The sequence below is a fragment of the Danaus plexippus genome, chromosome 6 (assembly GCF_018135715.1).
Source record: "Danaus plexippus chromosome 6, MEX_DaPlex, whole genome shotgun sequence".
Classification (NCBI taxonomy): Eukaryota; Metazoa; Arthropoda; class Insecta; order Lepidoptera; family Nymphalidae; genus Danaus; species Danaus plexippus.
In genome coordinates, this window is record NC_083540.1 from 5,100,572 (window position 1) to 5,120,407 (window position 19,836).

Genomic DNA, 19,836 nt, shown 5'->3' on the forward strand with positions numbered 1-19,836 from the left:
TTGAAACAGTGATTATCTATACTCGTGTAGAACCGTAACAGAGGTACGAATATACAAATATGTATGTACTGCAAAGCTTAAAAAGTCAGTAACAGAAAGAGAAAGACGTTGAATTTAATATTATGTTGATTGATTTTGCAAGAGTTAAATTTAAATGACCGAATAACAAGAGATATTTTAAGTTGTCCCTTATCCGTGACCGGGCACTAGCCCGAGGTTCGCGTGACCACTCAATGATCGCCTTCAAATTGCAGATTACACGCTATTTCACTGCAAGCGATCATTAGTACACAGCTACCGATTACTTCATCGCAGAACGGTTAAAATAGAAATAGACAATACGCAACTTTAATTTATCTTAGACCGATATTGTAGAAATTCTAGTACGAGTATTTCTAGCTCTGGAACTAATGAAGTATAAAAAATGAAGCAGTTACAAATCTTATCGGTTTTATGTGAAAATTATAATTTATGATCATTAAATTGTAAGGGAATCAAGGACACTTGATTACAAATTGAAGACCGTCATTACATTTTCCTAATGTCTGACCTAAATAGTTATAGAGAACATTTTCTTTTGGCGTTATACTGAAATCTAATGTTACGATAATTAATCTAACAATATATTCGTGAAAAAATTATTATCAATATTTCATTGAAAAATGACAAAACCATGAATTTATATGTCCTAATTAGTTACTAAACATTTTTTAAAACGTTAATCCAGAGCACCAGTACGTTGTATACGAGTAGTGACACTTCTTGTTCCCCTTAAATGGAAGAAAACGGTGATTTACATTAACCTGAAATGAGAAAAATATTGCTCGGAGCGCAATGACACCCTGTTTGTGAGTTGGGTGTTGTAAATAGAGCCCTTAAATAAATTAGTTTTTCAACACAGCACGTACTTCTGAGTAGACCACTAGTAACTACTAATTAACTGTGGAAATATTTTTCTGCGCAATATTTGAAATTGAGTTGGATTTATATTGGAATTCGTTTCTATGAAAATTCGATATAAACCACTAGAATTGTTATTGAATAAATTTTTTAATATTTTATGCAAAAATTTTAACAGCTATAATATAACAACAATTTTATAAGCTATAATTTTTCTAAAGAAAACATTTTTTACAACTTCTCCGTTCAACTACAGAATTTAAAATTTCGCGTTGTTGTAGATATTTCTTTTTTTTTTAACTTTCTTGCTATATGATATCATAACTAATCTATATGGTTACATGTATAAAAACAACTCTATCGAATTTAATAAACGGTTACCAGAAAATTATGACTTTTGCCCGAATAACATACATATCTAAAATTTACATTGTTATCACAAAGAAGTGTGTGTAAGGCTACTTTTATGAGACCCCAAATTTAATTGCAAAATAAAACAACATTTTGTAACCGCTATTTTCCGGCACAAATTCTTAATATATTAGTCTTAGTACTTTATGTTCAATGAGGAGAAACTGTAGGAAATACTTAATTATAAATTAAATGTCTATAGATAATGACGATAGTTATTTATATGTGGCAGCACGGCTGTTATTGCAATGTCATGGTGGCCTACTGTGAGACATGAACGTTTAATTTTTAAGGTTGCTAGTAACATTCTTCCAATTTATTACCCATAGAGCGTTGATGATTTTTGTGAAAGATGGTACACTTTTTAGAGAATGACTAATTGAATTAAACGTCGATTGTCTTGCATGACAAGATAGAACTTATCTCTTTGGTTATCTATACTTTTTGATATTATCTTGGCACTTTCACTTTGCTTCCTTGGTGTTGTGTATTGATAATGATTTTAATTTCTCATTATTCATTGCAAACATGTTCAGATTAAATCAATAAAGGAAAACTCAAACGACGATAGCCGAAGCCAAATAGGTAAGAACTATAGGAAAACCTAATTCAATTATAATATTTAGTCGGCTTCGTGTGAATCGAGCGGTAGTCTCATTAGAGCTCTGGTTAGGTACTGAGAGTGGGTTTATGTTCATGATTCATGAATGTCTTTGGAGTTAAAACTTAAACATTAATGACATAGAAACGTGAAACTTTCTTCTATATCGAACCCGGTACGGTGTCAAGTGCGATTATAGTGGCAGTGGCAGGGCGGGTGATGTGAGAGTGCGGCCCGGTTGCGACCGGTTGGCCCCACTGCGCGCGCGCACACGCCGCTCTGCGCCGTCGACGTCGCGACGCACTTAGAAACGACACACAGCACCGTTGCTGTACAACACTTTAAAGATCAATCTCAACGTCTGTGGGCTTATATGAGTAAACAAACATGTTTAAGTGATCAGACTCTTGTGTGAATGGTATTGACGGTGAGGAAAAATTTAGCTGAGAATCAAATAATTAAATCAGGGTGAGTATTATAATAACACTTGCGTTGGCGGAATTTTGTAAACAATAACTTAGGGTCCCTTATCCTATATGTAAGGGTCTAAGGTCGTGCGTGCCGTGTGCGAATAATGTTATAGGGGCGGGCGTTCGTTTGCCGAAGTCCCTGTTCCCCCGCGTCCTTCACACAGCGTATCCTTTAAAGGCAGGTTTCCACTTTTCGCTTTCAGCCGCCCTTGGGTTTAGCCTTAAAATATTTTGTTATATTCCTGACGGTAGATATTTTAGGTATCGGTTTTTTTAATTTAAAATATTTGTTAAATATTGTTGGAACCCAGGCATAATACTTTTAGTGTAGTCGATTAAGATACTTTTAGGATGATAATAAATAAGTCTTATGGAATTTGGCTATATAAATAGTTCTGTGATACATGTTTGCCAAGGCAAAAAATTAACAGTATCTTTATATTACATTAAAGAATGTTGTAATGATTTAATATACATAAGTATAAATACGGATAAAGCAATGCTAAAAGAGAAAGTACACATTCGAAAACATTTCGTACCGTTATTTTGTCCAAACCAATGATTGTTTATCTTGTAAGTAAGAATATCTCACATAAGTTGTTATGAATGTCGTCGTAATAACGGAAGTGTATAATAATAATTGAGGCATTGTTTAATTTTCATTTCATTTCACGCACAAGTATACACATAAAATAATTTATATTCAAATGGAGAGACATTTTATTAAAAATATTAATTAGATATCTCCGATGACGGACGGAATTTATGTTAAAAAATATCTAACTGTCTACCGTTTCATTCATGTCATACAAAAACCAGATACCTTAGTGGTTTGACCATCTGACGTAACGTGATAGAAGGCATTAAATTTGGCGTCAATCTGGCTTTTTATTGTTATTACATTTTGAAATCGATCTCATTGGTCAGCCGTGGAAGGATGTTCACCTCGATCGTCGCGACCGTGGCAAACTACATGATATCATAGACTCCCACTCACTTATTTTACGATTTTATGTATTTAAATTAACCAGACAATCAATTTTAGAACACCTTACACCTTTAATAAACGGCTTTCATTTCAATATAAGTTCGTCGTTCTCTAATGTGTTTTTGAGAATTTTATTCTCGACAAAATTGGTTTGTGAACAGCTGTCAAAGTGTCTGTTTAGATGATAAATGATTTGTTATACGAAAAGAATTAGAGCAAAATTCTTATTACAAATATTATCAATCTTTGAAAATTATTAAAATCGTTTTAATAATTGAACTTTTTATATAAATAATCATTTAAGACGAACCTCTTGTAAAAGTTTTGGAAACCAGTTGACTGAGTAAAGATTTTTGGTTAAACTTAATTAAATCTAGATCAGATGTTCGCGGTTTCTCATTTTGTTTTGATGACATTCTTTGGAGATAGCGTCTAGTTCAGACCTCCTTTCTGAGCGCAATTGCTTCCATTAAATATTTTACGGCCAAATATTAAAACGAACAAGCCAAATAATTAAAGACGTGTTAATAATCTTCATGTTAGCTTAATTCATCTGTTTGGTATAACGATTATAAATGTTTCCGTTCATAAATTTAGCAAATAATTTTAATTTATTTAATTGAAAGACTATTAATCATGAGAATTCTTAGTTTTATTAAATCGAAATCAGGAACAAAACCATTTGGTTAGTGTTTTAAATACCAGTTTGAATTATATTAATAGATGAAATTTGGCTCTAGACAGAGGATTTTTCCACGTACAAAAAATTTATTGCACTGTTAGGAAGGATGACAATTTAATCGACGTCTCAAAAAATATTTCGATTAGTAAATTGGAAGGACGATCCAGGTGCAGAGCCTATTTTTAATTTTCATTAAAATCTATTCTTTATCTAAGGCACTTCAAATTTTGGAGAAATTTCTTTGTAATATGGTTGTCGTAACATTATTGTAAATATAAAAATAATAATTATCATAAAAAATTATTGCTTTTTTATATAAAATATCTTTAGGTGTTAATTATTTATCTTTGACATGACTATAACCTTACTGCGCCATGTAAATGTCGCATGCCTATGGTGTCATAGGTTTGAAAGGCAATAGGAATAAACTGTAAAACATTTAGAAAACAATAGAGTTTATATAGTACTTGCTTTTTTCAGTCTTTTAAGTGCTTGTAAATGAATTATAAAAAAATATATTTAAAAAGGCTTTCATTTGTGCTGGTTGTATACGTCGTATGTAGTTGATTTTTAACATCCTTAAATTAAGTACAAGTTATGCAAAGTGTGACGTGATTTTATAGTTTACAGGAATGTCATTCAATTTATAACTTAACAGCATACGAAATAAATTGGATTAAACATTGGTATTTCAAGTTATACTTAATATTGTTCTTTAATTATTATTTAGTTTGTTTATACTCTGTTTAATTCTATTGGAATTTAATATTTAAATTTTTTTATGTACCTTCTGTACTGATATATAGCGAAAATGATTTTTATGTACATTTTTAGTATAATTGTAATAACTATTTTTAATCTTGATAATAAAATCAGATTATGATATGAAAATATTAAAAATCGAAATCTTTTCGAGAAACTTTAAAGATAATCAGAAGAACTTAAAGATATATAATATACAAAATGATATCTTTTAAGATATTTTGGAATAAAAGGAAGGCATGTTCGAACGATTATAATTTCTGTAAAGATGAAATGTAAAAGATTTTATCACATATGTACGTAATATACCATACTACAAATGGCGTGTTAAATTTTGCAACAAAATTGCATGTATAAGGCACATTGGCTCACGGTTGGTGCTGCATTCATCGGACTCTGCTTGCATAAGCGCAAGGATGCTCTAATTATTTGTGCTACAATGATCGTTTATTATTTACCACCAAAATTATGCAGCGTTATTCGTGTTTAATTTATTGCATGATAATGTTGTTGCGCGAAATACGTACATGCAACCTATTTTGTTTTTTATAATATGCTCAGTCAATACATACGAATAGTTTAAACGTTATAAAAAAATAATTCCAAATAGTGACTACCCAGTTTCAAATTTCCAAGTTTTATGTCTGATCAAACGAATCCAGGTTAAAAATGTTAAAATATGTTGTAATTTGAAATGAAAATTAATTATTCTTTAACATACATACATATTAAAATAAATATAATATTCTGAGATATTCGGGGTCAATGACAGAATTTAGATAACATAGTCTTATAGATGCGATAATGATATTTGCATAATATATCATCGCGTTATATCAAAATATAAGATATTATTTGATAGTTTAGAATTATTAAACGATACGTAATATATACGTGGCTGAATTGTTGCGGCTTTGAGTATCAATGTTGTACATATTCATAGTCTTTATTTTCTGACAAGATTCGTGAATGCCACAGATGATACACTACAGACTATATATAGAGTATAGCTAATAGGTGAAGACGAATGGATGTCATATAATTGTCATTGTAATGTCAATGTATTCACGTCTCATGTGTAATAGATGAGGCATGCTAGAACCGTTTGAAATGTGACTTTATGAGACTATATTAAAGAAACCAGTTTTTGTGTTTAAATGTTATATGATTTAGAGTAGCAATTGAGAATGTCGTCTCAATTTTAATTATTGCATCTATTTTACTATTGTTTTACTTTTACAAATTGTAGGTACGTTTAATTTTAGAAATATTAAAAAAATAATTAATCTTAATTGCTTTTATATAATATATTCTTTTATTAGACAGATGTAATTAAAATATGTCACTTGTATACGAATACGTTAAGTAATCATTATTTGTGCTAAAAATAAATTATCAGAAATCTTTTAAACGAAAAATGTAAATTTATTTATGTATCTATATTAAAACTAAAAAAGTGTTAACCCAAAATTCATCCTCTCAAAAATAATTATAAAAATGTACCATCTTTATGATCCCTAGAGGTGTGGAACCCTAAAAATGGGCAGAACAAACGGTGCGCTTCACCTACTTGTGCACTAACTATATAATTGCCTCTTACCTCAAATTTGCTTTGCCTTTTACTACAGAGCTATCATTTTTAGACAAACATTTCATGTTATACATTATAATATATGCGTCATATGTGTACAATACAGGTAAAGTTACAATTAAAGTACTAGAATAAAATAGGCACAAACGGATGTTAAAAAATAAAAACGAAGTCTCCGATATTGGCCATATTGGGTTAGGATTTGAAGATTCAATTAAGTGATATCGCAGAACAATACAGTCGATTCTTTTCTTTGTTTACCTGATAACGTGCGGACGTGTAGGGAAAACATTACAATCATACACTTTATTTTTTTTTATGAAAACACTGGAGGTCAATTGAGAATATTGCTTTGTTGATTGGTTTCTGTTTCAATAAATGAACTACGTAAACTGTTTGTCATGAGTTATAATTACATTCAAACTAGAGTGGTATGTATGAATTCCTAAGATAAGCGTGACTTATAATCGTTTAGCAGGATAACCTTGAGTTCAGTTGAAGTGCTAGTGTTTGATATGACAACTAATGTCTTTAAGTGCCGGGTACATAATTGGTTTCTTGGTAAACATTTAAAAGGTAACTTTATGCCAACCTCATTAAGATGGCTTTTGATTGTAGATTATCAATTTTGTTGAAACTTTGGTAGAAATGAGTATTGTTACTATTTGCATATTAAAACAGTCTTTGTATTAAAAATCCAATAACGTAATTCAATATAACATTCAGTTACTAATATTTTGTAGTAATATAATACAAGCGTGAATACATTAAGTTACAAAAAGATATATAGTGGAGAATCATGTTTAATATAAAATTGTTAAGAGATATGAGAATGGCAGGCCCTTAAACGGAACTTGGTAATAACGGGTCGCAGCCCCAGGCTTTATGCTAATGCTTCGAACTCCGCAGATGCGATGAGCTGGCTCCGATGCGGTCTTTGGTGCCACTAACCCACATCTTGTCCCTCCAATGATCCGACTGTTTGTGTCAAATGCGTTCTCGAACACGCTCGTTATACTTTCATATTGATTGAAGAAAGTACTTAAAATTCGTGAGTTGAAAATAGACACGTTTTAAACTTGTAAGAAAAATTTTGTCTATCCATTTGAGAACAATTTTATAAAAAATTTTGTAACGACGAAAAAAATGTAAATTTTGTAGCGATACCAAAGTAGTAATTTATACCATAAATCTTGATTTCTTCTCGAAAATAGGTATATTTATGAAATAGTGAAAGACAAGGCCTTGAAGATTGCATGCAACTAACTCTGTTCATTCCATTTAAATTACATCATTTAATACATATTGTTTGTCAACAGACCAGCCCAGAAGCAGTGATTAGAACTGCAGGGCCAAGTTTGGTATGCGGCATGGAGGCAGACGCGGCTGTCGAAGAGTTTGTCACAATAGTGCCGGTTGGGGAAAATAGTACTGTTGTACAGGATCCAGAATTTGTTACAGTGCTCAACGTCAGTGTGACAAAAGGCGGCGCTGAAGTTATTGTAAACAGACCACGTGGTGCTCGATTAGGTCTAGGACTAAAGTTTGAAGGTGGATCAGCTGCAACAGAGAAAGTTCGAAGACTTTTAGTACAATCATGTGCGGAAGATAGTCCTGCTGCGAATGCGTGTACTCCTTGGGGTAAATTGATATCAGGGGATGAAATTTTAGCTATAGATGGGACTCCAGTATCTGAATTAACAAGAATCGAATGTGTACGTCGTTTAAAAGATTCAGATGAAAGTTTAATTCTTCTTGTCAGACATTTTGAAACATTGGATAAAGTAGATCAGCAAAATATGGAAACAAAAGAAACAGTGATGACTGACTCGAAAACTTTTGTTGATATATCAAGACCTCTGACTTTACCTCCCCCCGTCCCTCCGAGGAAATTGGGTAAGAAAAATTCCTTTAAGGATAAAACAACCCTTCAAACTGTGGGTGAACAGAACGCTCTCATGAATTTAAATCTGTCTGACACTGGTAACGATAAAGATAGTATTATAAGTGCATTAGTCCACCAACATTCGATGGTTTCAACTATGAATAAATTATCACGGAAATCGTCTTTTGATAGCCATATACATCGTCAAACCAAGGAAAGTTTTGCACACTTAAAAAAAGGTTCTCCCGAAGAAGTGAGGCGTCTAGTACGTCGACTATCAGACGGCAAAACGATACCACCAGAAGCTGAAGTTTATATTGATTTACTTTCGAATGAGTGGGAACGCTGTCTTGTCTTAGCAGATGCTGAATCAGACGATACTGGTAGTTCTATATCTACTGTAGTCGATAGACTAGGATCTATGGCTAGTTCTGTAGAGAATAGTATTCCTTCAACTCCAGTTATGCAACAGAAATCAATTGATATTCAAAAGGTACTCAATAGTATTGAAAATATAGATTCTGATATATTAAAAGACATGACGAACGTGAAATATTCTGAAACTAAAGTAGATAGAAATGATGATCTTAAAAGATGTTTAAGAAATTCTATGACAAATGGACAAAAAGTGTCTAATACAAATTCAAACATAGTTACAGAAAATATAAAACCAAAACAATGTGAAAACGATAACAATAACAACGAAACATCTAAAACTTTGGCACCAAACGATACGTTTGCGATAAATGACAAGAAAATGAAGGAGGATGTAGTGCTCGATAAACCTAAACCAATGCCACGCAGCACTAAAGTGGAACGTTCTGCAAGTGAAAAGAAACGTCGTCCTGTTCCAATACCAGAAGTACAGCCTCCTAACATTTCGGAACCACTTTTAACACCTACAAAGAAAACATGTATTGAATCGTGGTTACAGCGCTCAGAAGCTGAAATGCAGAATACCTCGACAGAAAAAATAGAGGAAACTACTATTCCTGAAGCATTACCACGTCTTATTGACTTTGTCCCCAAGAATCAGTACAAAGAAAAAAGCAACGAATCTCCAACATGTGTTAGACCTACAACGGCTCCTCCTCCACCACCCGTACCTCCACCAGAAACCAGAGAAGATGGATCGGGAGCATCACTTGATACAATTGGTGAACTTGATGAAACCTGCGACGTTGTAGACAACGCGTGAGTATATTCTTATATTTTTGTATTGCTTTATTTTAGACCCTTTTAAACAGTTAAAATAAGACTAAAGTCAACTACATATTATGTAATCGATAAAAACGAAAATTTACTGACTGCGGAAATAGCAATTTACTAATTTATACTTAACAGCACATAATTTTTGATTTTACTTAGAAACATTTTTGTATAATATAACAGAAGGTTAACCAGTATTTTTTTATTATTTAAAATTATTTTGACGACAACTTTAAAGAAGACACGATTATTATCTATCAAATTCAACTTATACAATAAATAAAAAAAATATATTTAAGTTTTCTTTATAATATGTGAAAATAATTTATAACAAAAACACTTAAGAATGGAAATTTTGAAAATTTTTAATTCATTGCTCTTTGTGGGAATTACTTTGGAATGAAAAATATAATTAATTTTTTTAAAAAATCTTAGAAAACAACGTGAATACTATGAGATTTTACGAGAACTTCTATTAGTTTGAAGTTAGTAACATGTTTTATAATTCTGTCTTTACTGCAGATAAGGAATACCATTTATTATAATTATAATAATATTTACTATAAAATTCTTTATTATATATGTATTTACTTTCACAAAGCAGTTTGTATCGCATGAGTGCACAGATAACACTCATTTATTTAAATAACACTGAGTGCATTACCCTTTCGCTGTTTGCAGGTAGTGTATGTAAATATCGCAACTATTATAATATAGCAATCAGAATGATAATCTAAATTTGAAGATGCTTTGCTTAAGAAGTAATAATAATAATAATAATAATTGTGTTTGGTATTTTGATATAATATAATGTTATGTTATTACTTCAATTTTTTTAATGACGTATGTATTTACTGTACTGATTAGGGTTGTCATTTTATTATGGAGATAAAACCACAAAGGTTTTATTTAAGTCAGTTGCTCTTACATAACTATATTGGTTGAAGTTCGCCTATAGCTATATTTTGTTATTTAAGAATTTATCTCCTTTATATATTAGATTTGAATACATAATTAATTAACAACATCAATAATGATAACTGTAGGTATGACGTAAACCTTATTTATAGATTTAATAGAAACGAAATTGAAAAATATTTTAGGATATTCTCGTTAAAAATGTTGTTTGTAAAATATTGAAACGGGTAAACGAAGTTTATGTTCGAAATATTTGTTAATACAGAGCGGCGATGGAATTGAAACAAAGTATCAAAGGCAATATTCCTTCGTAAAAGTTATTTACAACAAATCTTTAGAAAGAAAGTATATTTTCACTTTACAAATAATCAGCGCTCGGAATTGAAAACATCCATTTATAAATATACTAGTGCACTGGTTAGAAATTAACTTGACTGTTGCAACGGAAACTAGCCAATGTCTCTTTACTCATACATTTTTACACAATAAAGTAAGAATAAATTACCATCCCATAGATACCTCTTAGATTAAATTGAAATTATTATGTTAAGTAAATCGAAATGGGTAATTATTATGGGTAATTAATATTAAAAGATATATTTTTTGATTCTACAGTACATAAAATCATTAATTTTAAAATTGTTTCAATAATAATATATAAAATTAATTTCAATGTCATTTAAAACTCACCGCGTTTATTTTATTGAATAAAATTTATTAATTCTGGTGTATTAAATATTTTAAAACCAAATTTCACAGTCGCTTTAGTTTTTATACATCAAATATTTTTAATAGTTCTACAGGAAGACGCAGCTATGGATAAAGAAAATAATATTTTATAGAGTACGTGTATCACACGGAGTGTTTTCAAACAAACTCAGTCACAATGCAAGTAGCGAGGGTGGTAACGGCCAACTGCACCCCCACTGCCTTCGCTCACCCTGAAAATGCAGCTGGCCTATACAACCTATTGTGAAAACTCTGTGACACGTATAGACGGCATGTACTCACATGTATCTTAACAATCCCGATAGTGCGAGTTCTTAAACTCCTCAAGGTTTTTTAAAAGCAGACTGAATTGTTCTATTACATTTCGTCAATTCTTTTATATTAAAATGTTTAATTTATTTTTCAAAATATTCATGGATTTGCATATTTAAACTTTATTAGATGTCCCTAATTTCCAAAGTTAATTCAACCGGTATTTGTTATTTATATCTAGCAGACAAATTTTTTCATAACCGTTATTTCAACTGAGCATTTGATTCCTACTGCGAAACCGTTTTCGTGATGTGATTGACATCTGACCCGAGTTTATCTACGAGTGTTATTGGTTAACAATTATTGTCAGGTTAACTTGAAAATAATTTTCAAGTAGAAGGAGAAAGAAAGTATTTAAGATTTATATCGGAATTTCAAGCGGAGACACTAGAAAAAAAAATACGAAAAACATTGTTGATTCACTTAATGCAGGGTAGACATGAAAGTGCTGTTTGTTGCTATGGGACAAAAGTTCGCGCTATTTGTTTTGTCTGAATATATTCTTCTATATTCTTTAACCAGTTAATTTTATTTATATTTCATATATTTTGTCAGATAAAAAAAGATAATTAATGACTTCTAATGTAATGAACTTATAGGCTTGACATTTCTATGAGTATTTATGTGACCTGAACATCATGACATTGATACAAAACACCAAAGTGTGATTAATGAACAACTCTTTTTGTTCCTTTTGTGATAAAACATTGCCTCATTTCTAAATTCTTTAGTGAGATATTTATTAATCTTTGTTTCAGTTCTATGTATTCATGTATTAAAACAAATGATGATTGATTATTTCTTCTGTACATTTAAATTTTATTTATTTCTCTTACGAGATGTTGATATATTAGAGAGTACGAATACTTATTGAACTGGAGTTACCCTGTAATAAATTTAACTGATATGGATCTAACAACCAAATTCTGTCGAGTGAATGTAGCCTACGATATTTCTAATTGCTGCCGTGTTACACCCACCCAGTAACTGTACATATCGATACGGTCAGACACAAAACAAATGTTAAACGATTCTAACATTGTAACACAATCCTACTTTCGATGTTTTGATTACCATGTTCACAATATAAAAGAAACAAATGGGTGGATAGTGCAGAGCATACAATAAGAACTGTTAGTCTTTTAAGAGAAAATAAGACACATCTTAGATAGACTCCATACAAATAGAGTTTTAAACTAAAATTCATATATCTTTGTATAAAACATATAAACTATTTCATATAAAGATATTATACGGGCTGCGAAGGGCAGATGAATTCGGATTCGTGGATTTACTTCCTTTATAAGCAGTGTAATCTTTCTTAAGATGGCAGATTTCTTAGAACCGTAGATATTGCCTCAGCAATAGTAATTTCAAGGCACGGGTTGATATTGCACAAGAGCAACATTAATCTTTTATTTATAGGATATATAAAAATAAAACATAAATGAATTTATTTCTTTAGATCCATTTAAATAGAAAGAGAGTTATTTGATTTATATGACATTTTTATTGCACTAATTACTATTTGATGTAGACATTCCATTGCCCTGATTTAGTAATGAAAATTGATATGAACGGAGAGCACATTCACCTAAAATATTATTAATAACCGAGATACACTAATTGAAACTGACAATCTGTTTGGAATTTTAGAGTCACTCAGTTATTTTATTAGAATTATTTCAAAAAGTCCATTTTAAATTTAATTTAGTAAAAGATGATTTTTGATCTAAATAAGTGTTTGTGATAAGTTATGTGGTATAGAATGTTATTTAAATATTTACGATTAATCTATATCCATACAAATTTTCACGCATATTTATTGTCATTGTAACTCATAAAAAATTAGACAAATTATTTTAAGAATTAAAAATTAAAAATGTATATTTATAAAAGACACACATCGAACAAGAATTATTAAGAATGTTATCTTATATTTGTTGGTTCAAGATTTCCAAGTCCTATAACCCAAGCATATTTCATAGAATATGTTAAGTTTTTGATTAGTTTACATTCGCTTGTTTACCCACGATACTATTGCATAAGCCTAGTGGTACAGCGATCAGTGCCAAATTGCTTTCAAATTAAATCTTTATAGAGCCAGAGAATTCCACTTAAGTTATATAACGAACTGAAACCAATTTGTAACGAGAAATTTTATAGAAGATACAAATATTATCATTCCACGATTTGCTTGTATGTAAAATTAATATCAATTAAAGTTCATTTTGATTCATGGCAACAAGAAATGTGCTAACGTATGAAATCATACTTGTCTGTTTTCCGCATATGATAAATTAAAAATAATAAAAGAAAAGTTTTTTTAAAAGATCACTTGTTCGCCTTCTTTAGTTTTTATTTTATTGTATGAATAATGCACGGAATACTTTAAAGAACATAAATAAAAATATTTATATAAAGAAAAGTGAAGATTAAAAATGTTACACGTTATAAATGAAATCACAATTATAGTTTTCATAATAATAATATCCATTAAATTAACATAAATGTGGTTCAGAAAACCTTAACTGCTCTTCCAATAGTATCGCATTGAGGCTAATTTTATAAAACCGTATCCATCTGGCTTATGAACATGACCGCGATGAGGTAGCACATACATCCAACATGATCAAAGTAATATCGTGATTGTGACCTAGATGGAGATATTTGAAAGAGAAAACTGATGTTTGTAGCACAGTATAGTACGATATGTATCGGTTCTAAGAAATCTATAATAATTGATTATTATTGAAGAAGTTTCTAAGCTATTTTCTATATAAATGTTAGTTTTATAATAGCCCAATGAATAGTAAAGATAGTCGTTAATAAAATTCGAGTTGAACGTTCGAGGTCAAAGTGTGATGGTCTCTGTAACGGAATATCTTCGGAGATATCGGCATAGGTATTCCATGAGCGTACGTGAAACACTTCGGTGTTATTTGCAATAGTTTGCCAAGAACCAATTTTGAAATTCTAGAACAACGAAGTCCAGTTTAGTGTCGTGGTCGTTTATAAATTTATTACTATCACTAACAGTTTCCTACTATTATGGAGGTTTCAAATTAGAATTTCCACATATATGTAAGTGTGATTAAAAAGATTTCTCTTTTCTGTATTACACAATCTTATACTGCATGTAAATCGGTCGAACTGACACATCCAAAAGCTTGATATTATATGTAATTTTATATTTAACATTATTAAATGTGAACGCTAATCTTGCTAAATGGTCTGATCATGTCGCTAGAGTCCAAGTTAAAGGCACGGCGACCGAGCTTCGGCTGCTAACGGTATTAACCCGCGCCTATCGGCCCTGCAGCTCGCAGACGTCTCTTCAATGCAATATTTAATACTGTTACTAAAATGAGTGTGTCTGCATCCATGTTCCTGTTTCTCTATCGTATATAATTAATCATTATCGCCTGTCACGACATTTCGGATTACCTTCAATATGATTGAACTTTTGAATCTTGATGAATTAATGGAATCGATTTAGAAATGGAATCTAATTATGACTTAAAATGTATTACATAAATTTTAAAAGTAAATGTAACTTAATGTTACGTTCACATAATTAATTTACTTGGAAAGCTTGTGAAATTGCAGTAATGCGGCTATGAATCCGCAAACCAGTACAGACGCGTTTCGAAGCATGGAATTCCACACGTAAGAGGCGGAAGCGGTGAATAGCGCCTTGATCTTGTGTTTACTTGCATGTTGGCACATTTTATGCACCAATGTATAGGAAACATATGTCGCGAAGTGGCAAAGAGCGAGACGTGGTGACAATAGCACGTTTGACCTTATTCGCACGCTCGTCCCTTTCTCAACTTATTGACTAGTTGGATGCCCCGCTTATGAGAGATTCAGTTATTTGAACATTTAAATGTCTCTGACAAACGGAATTCCTTCCTAATGGGCTACATACATTTGATATGTTTGCTTTGCTTAATTGCAACTTCTGTATGAATTCCGTCCGTTTTATTTACAGTTAGTATCGTTAGTTCTATCAGTATATTGAAAGCGCTCTTCTATTATACTAATAAGCAAATTGCAGTTGTTGTGTGTAAAGTCTATTGAAATTGTGGTTGCAGTTATGTATAATTGATTAGCAAATAGATATTATATTTCACTCCGTCATCAATAAATTTCCTTTTTGTTAATTTCTTTCCAATAATATTAAATGCTACTTATGTATACATTTCTATTTAGACATTCTTTTCTTACTTTCGACTCTATTTTGTATATATATTTATGTATTTAATCTATATTATTTTATATAAGAGCGTAACCTGGAATCCTTTTGATACCTTCTATGTGGAGTTATCCTTTTTGGACTGGAAAACCTGATTTCAATATAATATTAGTAGTATATTCGTTGCGTAAATTAAAAGAAAAAAATCTCATACTGTGCTCCTATTATAAATTATAACTTATCAATTTGATTTTAAGTATATTTAGAGATTTACATTTCGAATTTGAAAATCATTAATTTATCTATAAAGAATTTGAAGGTATAATAAAAAAAATGATAATTTTTGAATTTAAAGCATCATTTTTGAATTTAAAGCATATTAAAAAAGTTCTAAAGTCATTTAGCATTTTAAACATTTTGTATATGGGCTATATTTTTCAAATTTTATTATAATTTACAATAATTCTTAGATGTAACTAAATCCAGTTCGGATAAAACGTAACTGTAAAAAATACAAACAACTAAGCTTTAAATTTAGCACTTTAACAAGTAACATCGGCTTTAATGTTTGTTATTAAGCGATGTGTTGAAAATGATGCTCAAAGCGCTGCAGTTAATTTACTTTTATGCAGCGTGCAACTGGCCCGAATAAACAACATTTACACAATAAAAATAACAATTTAAAATAACTAACGGTACAAAGCTTGTTCCCGAGATAACATGCGGGTGTTATATTATATGTTCCTATAAGGATTACAAGAATGTAACCGTACGTTGCCGGACAGAAACGTGTATTGTGGGAACGAAGACATTTTTTGTAGCGGATCTCAAGATAAGCCTACTACCTTGGTATAGGTAATGACAAACGATGTGAGGTGATATTGCGAAGTATCACCCTCTAACGGCAGTTTGAACTGGAAAACGTGGTCAGTAATAATATATATAAAGATATATCAATGATACTGAGATGAATTCAAAAATATAATATTTACCTTTCCTGGTGTTCTGATATAAAAGTCAACGTTCATTTATATTAAAGTTGTCTTATTAATAATTGAAATGTGTCACGCGAATATTTATTTTATAGCTCTTTTACACCAACAGTCCAGTTCTTGTTTATGTATGAGGAAAACAGATAACCACTAGAGGAAAAATTCTTATAGCACAGAAACAAAAACTGTATCTAATAAACCAGTACTTGAATAAGCAATAAATAAAAAAACAAGTATAAGCAATGGTCGCTATTTATATCTAGGAGGGTTAAAAGAGAAGCTGATGCGATCAATGCCACGCATCGAAATACCAGTCTTGTCTAATAAGGTATTCCATAATAGATGCATAACATTATATACTCAGCGCGTATATTAAACTCATAAACTGCGCTGTTCCTTTGGTGGCATGGTAATGATCTCCTTCCATTTAATTATAGAATAAATCTAACAACTTAACGATTAATTATGAATACCATTCGCCTTGAAAATTTGAACGCAATACTAATAATGTTTTACACTTGCAGAGGCTTATAATATTTGTTGATTGACAAAATGAAAAGGAATTTGTATAGAAACCCTAAAGTGTCTGATTAATAACGTTTTGAGTGAAATGTTTTCTGGTTTATTATGTAATTGGAATGATGTTGTTATGTTTATCCATATAACCACAGAGTTCATAATTTAGGTTATTATGTAAAGATTAGATAATAATTTTACTTGTATAAAAGACTATGCACTGCCGTTTCGGAATATTCATAGTGCTTCAAAAGTCAAATTTTAAAGTAAATTGAACTATTAATATTACGTTATATGCTTAATTTGGACTGTCCAAATAATGTAATTTAAATTTATTCCAAAAATCAATAACATTTATATAAGTATTTATAATATTTATTGTTGTTTTACTATGCTTAGATAACTGACTATTTCTTTTTCGTTATATAAATATCTCGTCTTACAAGAGGATGACTGTTGGAAAGGTCAAACTGTCACTGTGATTTACCTTCATTTAATTTCGATCCAGTATCGATGTAACTGAATAAAATCGTGAAGGTTTTCCGGTAGGTGACGGGTTACACTGCCTGCGCCGGGGCAAGTGGGAAGGGGGGGAGCGTCACGACGTGGTTAACCTAGCTCGCACCGCGTTCTAAAATGCTGACTTTCGCGCGTCATTTCCAATTCCTGCAAAACTTATTTAGGTTGTTTATATAAGCTTTGTCAGGAATTCTTGTTTAGTATAATGGACGTCCGAAACTCGTATCTTGGGAATTTTGAATTCTTTAAAATAAAGTACATTTTCTTTTTTAGTTTACTTAATTAATATAAAATAAAATTCCTTAATGATAAAGTAAATAAATGGTAAAACGATAAGTTAATAAACGATAAGTTAATTTTTTGCTATTAATAGATGTCTTGATGTCTGTCTCCATTAATCGTTTTGGAAAGTTTATTATGTTCATTTATCCTTTATGCACTTGTTTACTATCGTATGATGTATATAAATAAATATATATGTATGTTTAATTTTAATTAATACATACATTTTAAAATATCGAGAACTAGTATGTAAACTTTCTCCCTGTACATACATTCTCAGGGAGTGTATAAAAAAAGTCAACCATTGTTTACGAGTTAAAGAGCGTTATCAAAATCAGCAGTTTAATATTATCGTGGGAATATTTCACCAAGTTTAATAGATCATAAGTTTTATATTGCCTTGATACCTTTGTGATGATATACATAATATAAAGCAATCAATTTTGTTCGTACTAATCTTGTATCCATTACCGAATCTTAAAAAAAAAATAGTCAAAATACATATTTTTTATTATGCAAATCATAATTTATAGAAAATATAACACACTCGAGATCAAAGTCGAAGGATATTTACAGTCAGACATAATTGTGTATATGTTATTTTTAATGATACGATTTATCATACATTAGAACTGAAAACCTTAATATAATTATTTCACTTACTTTTGTTGTGTAAAGGAATGCAATAAAACTCTTAATTAAATAATAATATCCACGAATGAAACAACAAAATAAAATGAATATAATTCTAAATAATATCTTCTGTTTATAATATTCAATCTCGAAATTCAATTATTGTCATTAATTAAAAAAAGATTATATTTTTTATCTTGACATTTTTCTGACTAGTATTCAATTCCATGAATTAATACAATAATCAAGTATTTTAAGACTACTTGTTTAAACTATGAGAGTTTTATTTTAACAAAATTGTTCATAATAGGTACATATATATAATATGTGAACACTGTACTTATATGTTCCTATATAGAATTAACAGATATTCATAACCACGCTAATGCGGTTGTAATTAATGTGTAAGCTTCTGTAGCTACAGATTAACTGATAATATGGAGCTTTGAAGGCTTCGCCCGGCTTATTGGATAGGTATTTGAAATACCTAGCTAGGTATTCGGGTTTCGGTAGTCTGCCTTCTGGCATTCTGATTGTAATCAACGTCGTTAAAGACCCTGACATTTTGATAGCTGATGGACACCGTATTTACGATTTTATTACATTTTTATTACCAAACTAATTGGAAGAGGGTATTAATGAGTTTAATATGTTTTATTATTGTTTTTATTATATGTAAAAATCAGCTTCTGCTACTCTAATATATATGTCAAGTTACTTATGACCACAAAATAATACGAATAAAATTCTACATTGTAAGATAGGTATATAAATTAGTCAGTATATAAAATTAAAAAGCTTAATTTATTCCAAAATGAGTCTAAGTCAACATAAGACATTTGCCAGTTTTCTAAGATTCGTCATTGATGTCTCAGTAAAACAATTCTTTATTGTAGTCATAAAGATATAAAAGCACAAAATACTGCATGAATCATATTATTACGTCCAGTAATTGCTTTGTGATGTAATTGACAAAAGATCTTAACGTGATAGAACATAAAATATTAAATGGCACGTGTTGTTTTAAGTAAATAATGTTTTTTTATTACTTTTACTTAATCGGTTTAAAATAAAACGGAATTTATAGGATAAGTTGAGACGACAACAGTAAATGCGATATTTTTCAACTATTCTTATATGTCCTTTTTTAGCACATGAACGTTTTACATGAGATAAATTACAAAATGATATATTTTTTCCTCCATGACTAGTAAGAAGTGGTTAACATAAAATTTTGT

The 19,836-nt window shown here is 30.4% G+C and overlaps 1 protein-coding gene across 1 annotated transcript in view; it reads left to right on the forward strand.

Annotated features, from left to right (window-relative positions):
- The first annotated feature begins 2,148 nt into the window (after window positions 1–2,148).
- Window positions 2,149–19,836, forward strand: part of LOC116779110 (uncharacterized) — a 28,420-nt gene continuing 10,732 nt past the window's right edge. Inside the window, exons 1-2 of the mRNA XM_032673283.2 lie at window positions 2,149–2,380; window positions 7,725–9,484. Of these exons, the coding sequence (XP_032529174.2) occupies window positions 7,776–9,484 (1,709 nt within the window). The 5' untranslated portion in view covers window positions 2,149–2,380; window positions 7,725–7,775. The remainder of the gene's footprint in view (window positions 2,381–7,724; window positions 9,485–19,836) is intronic.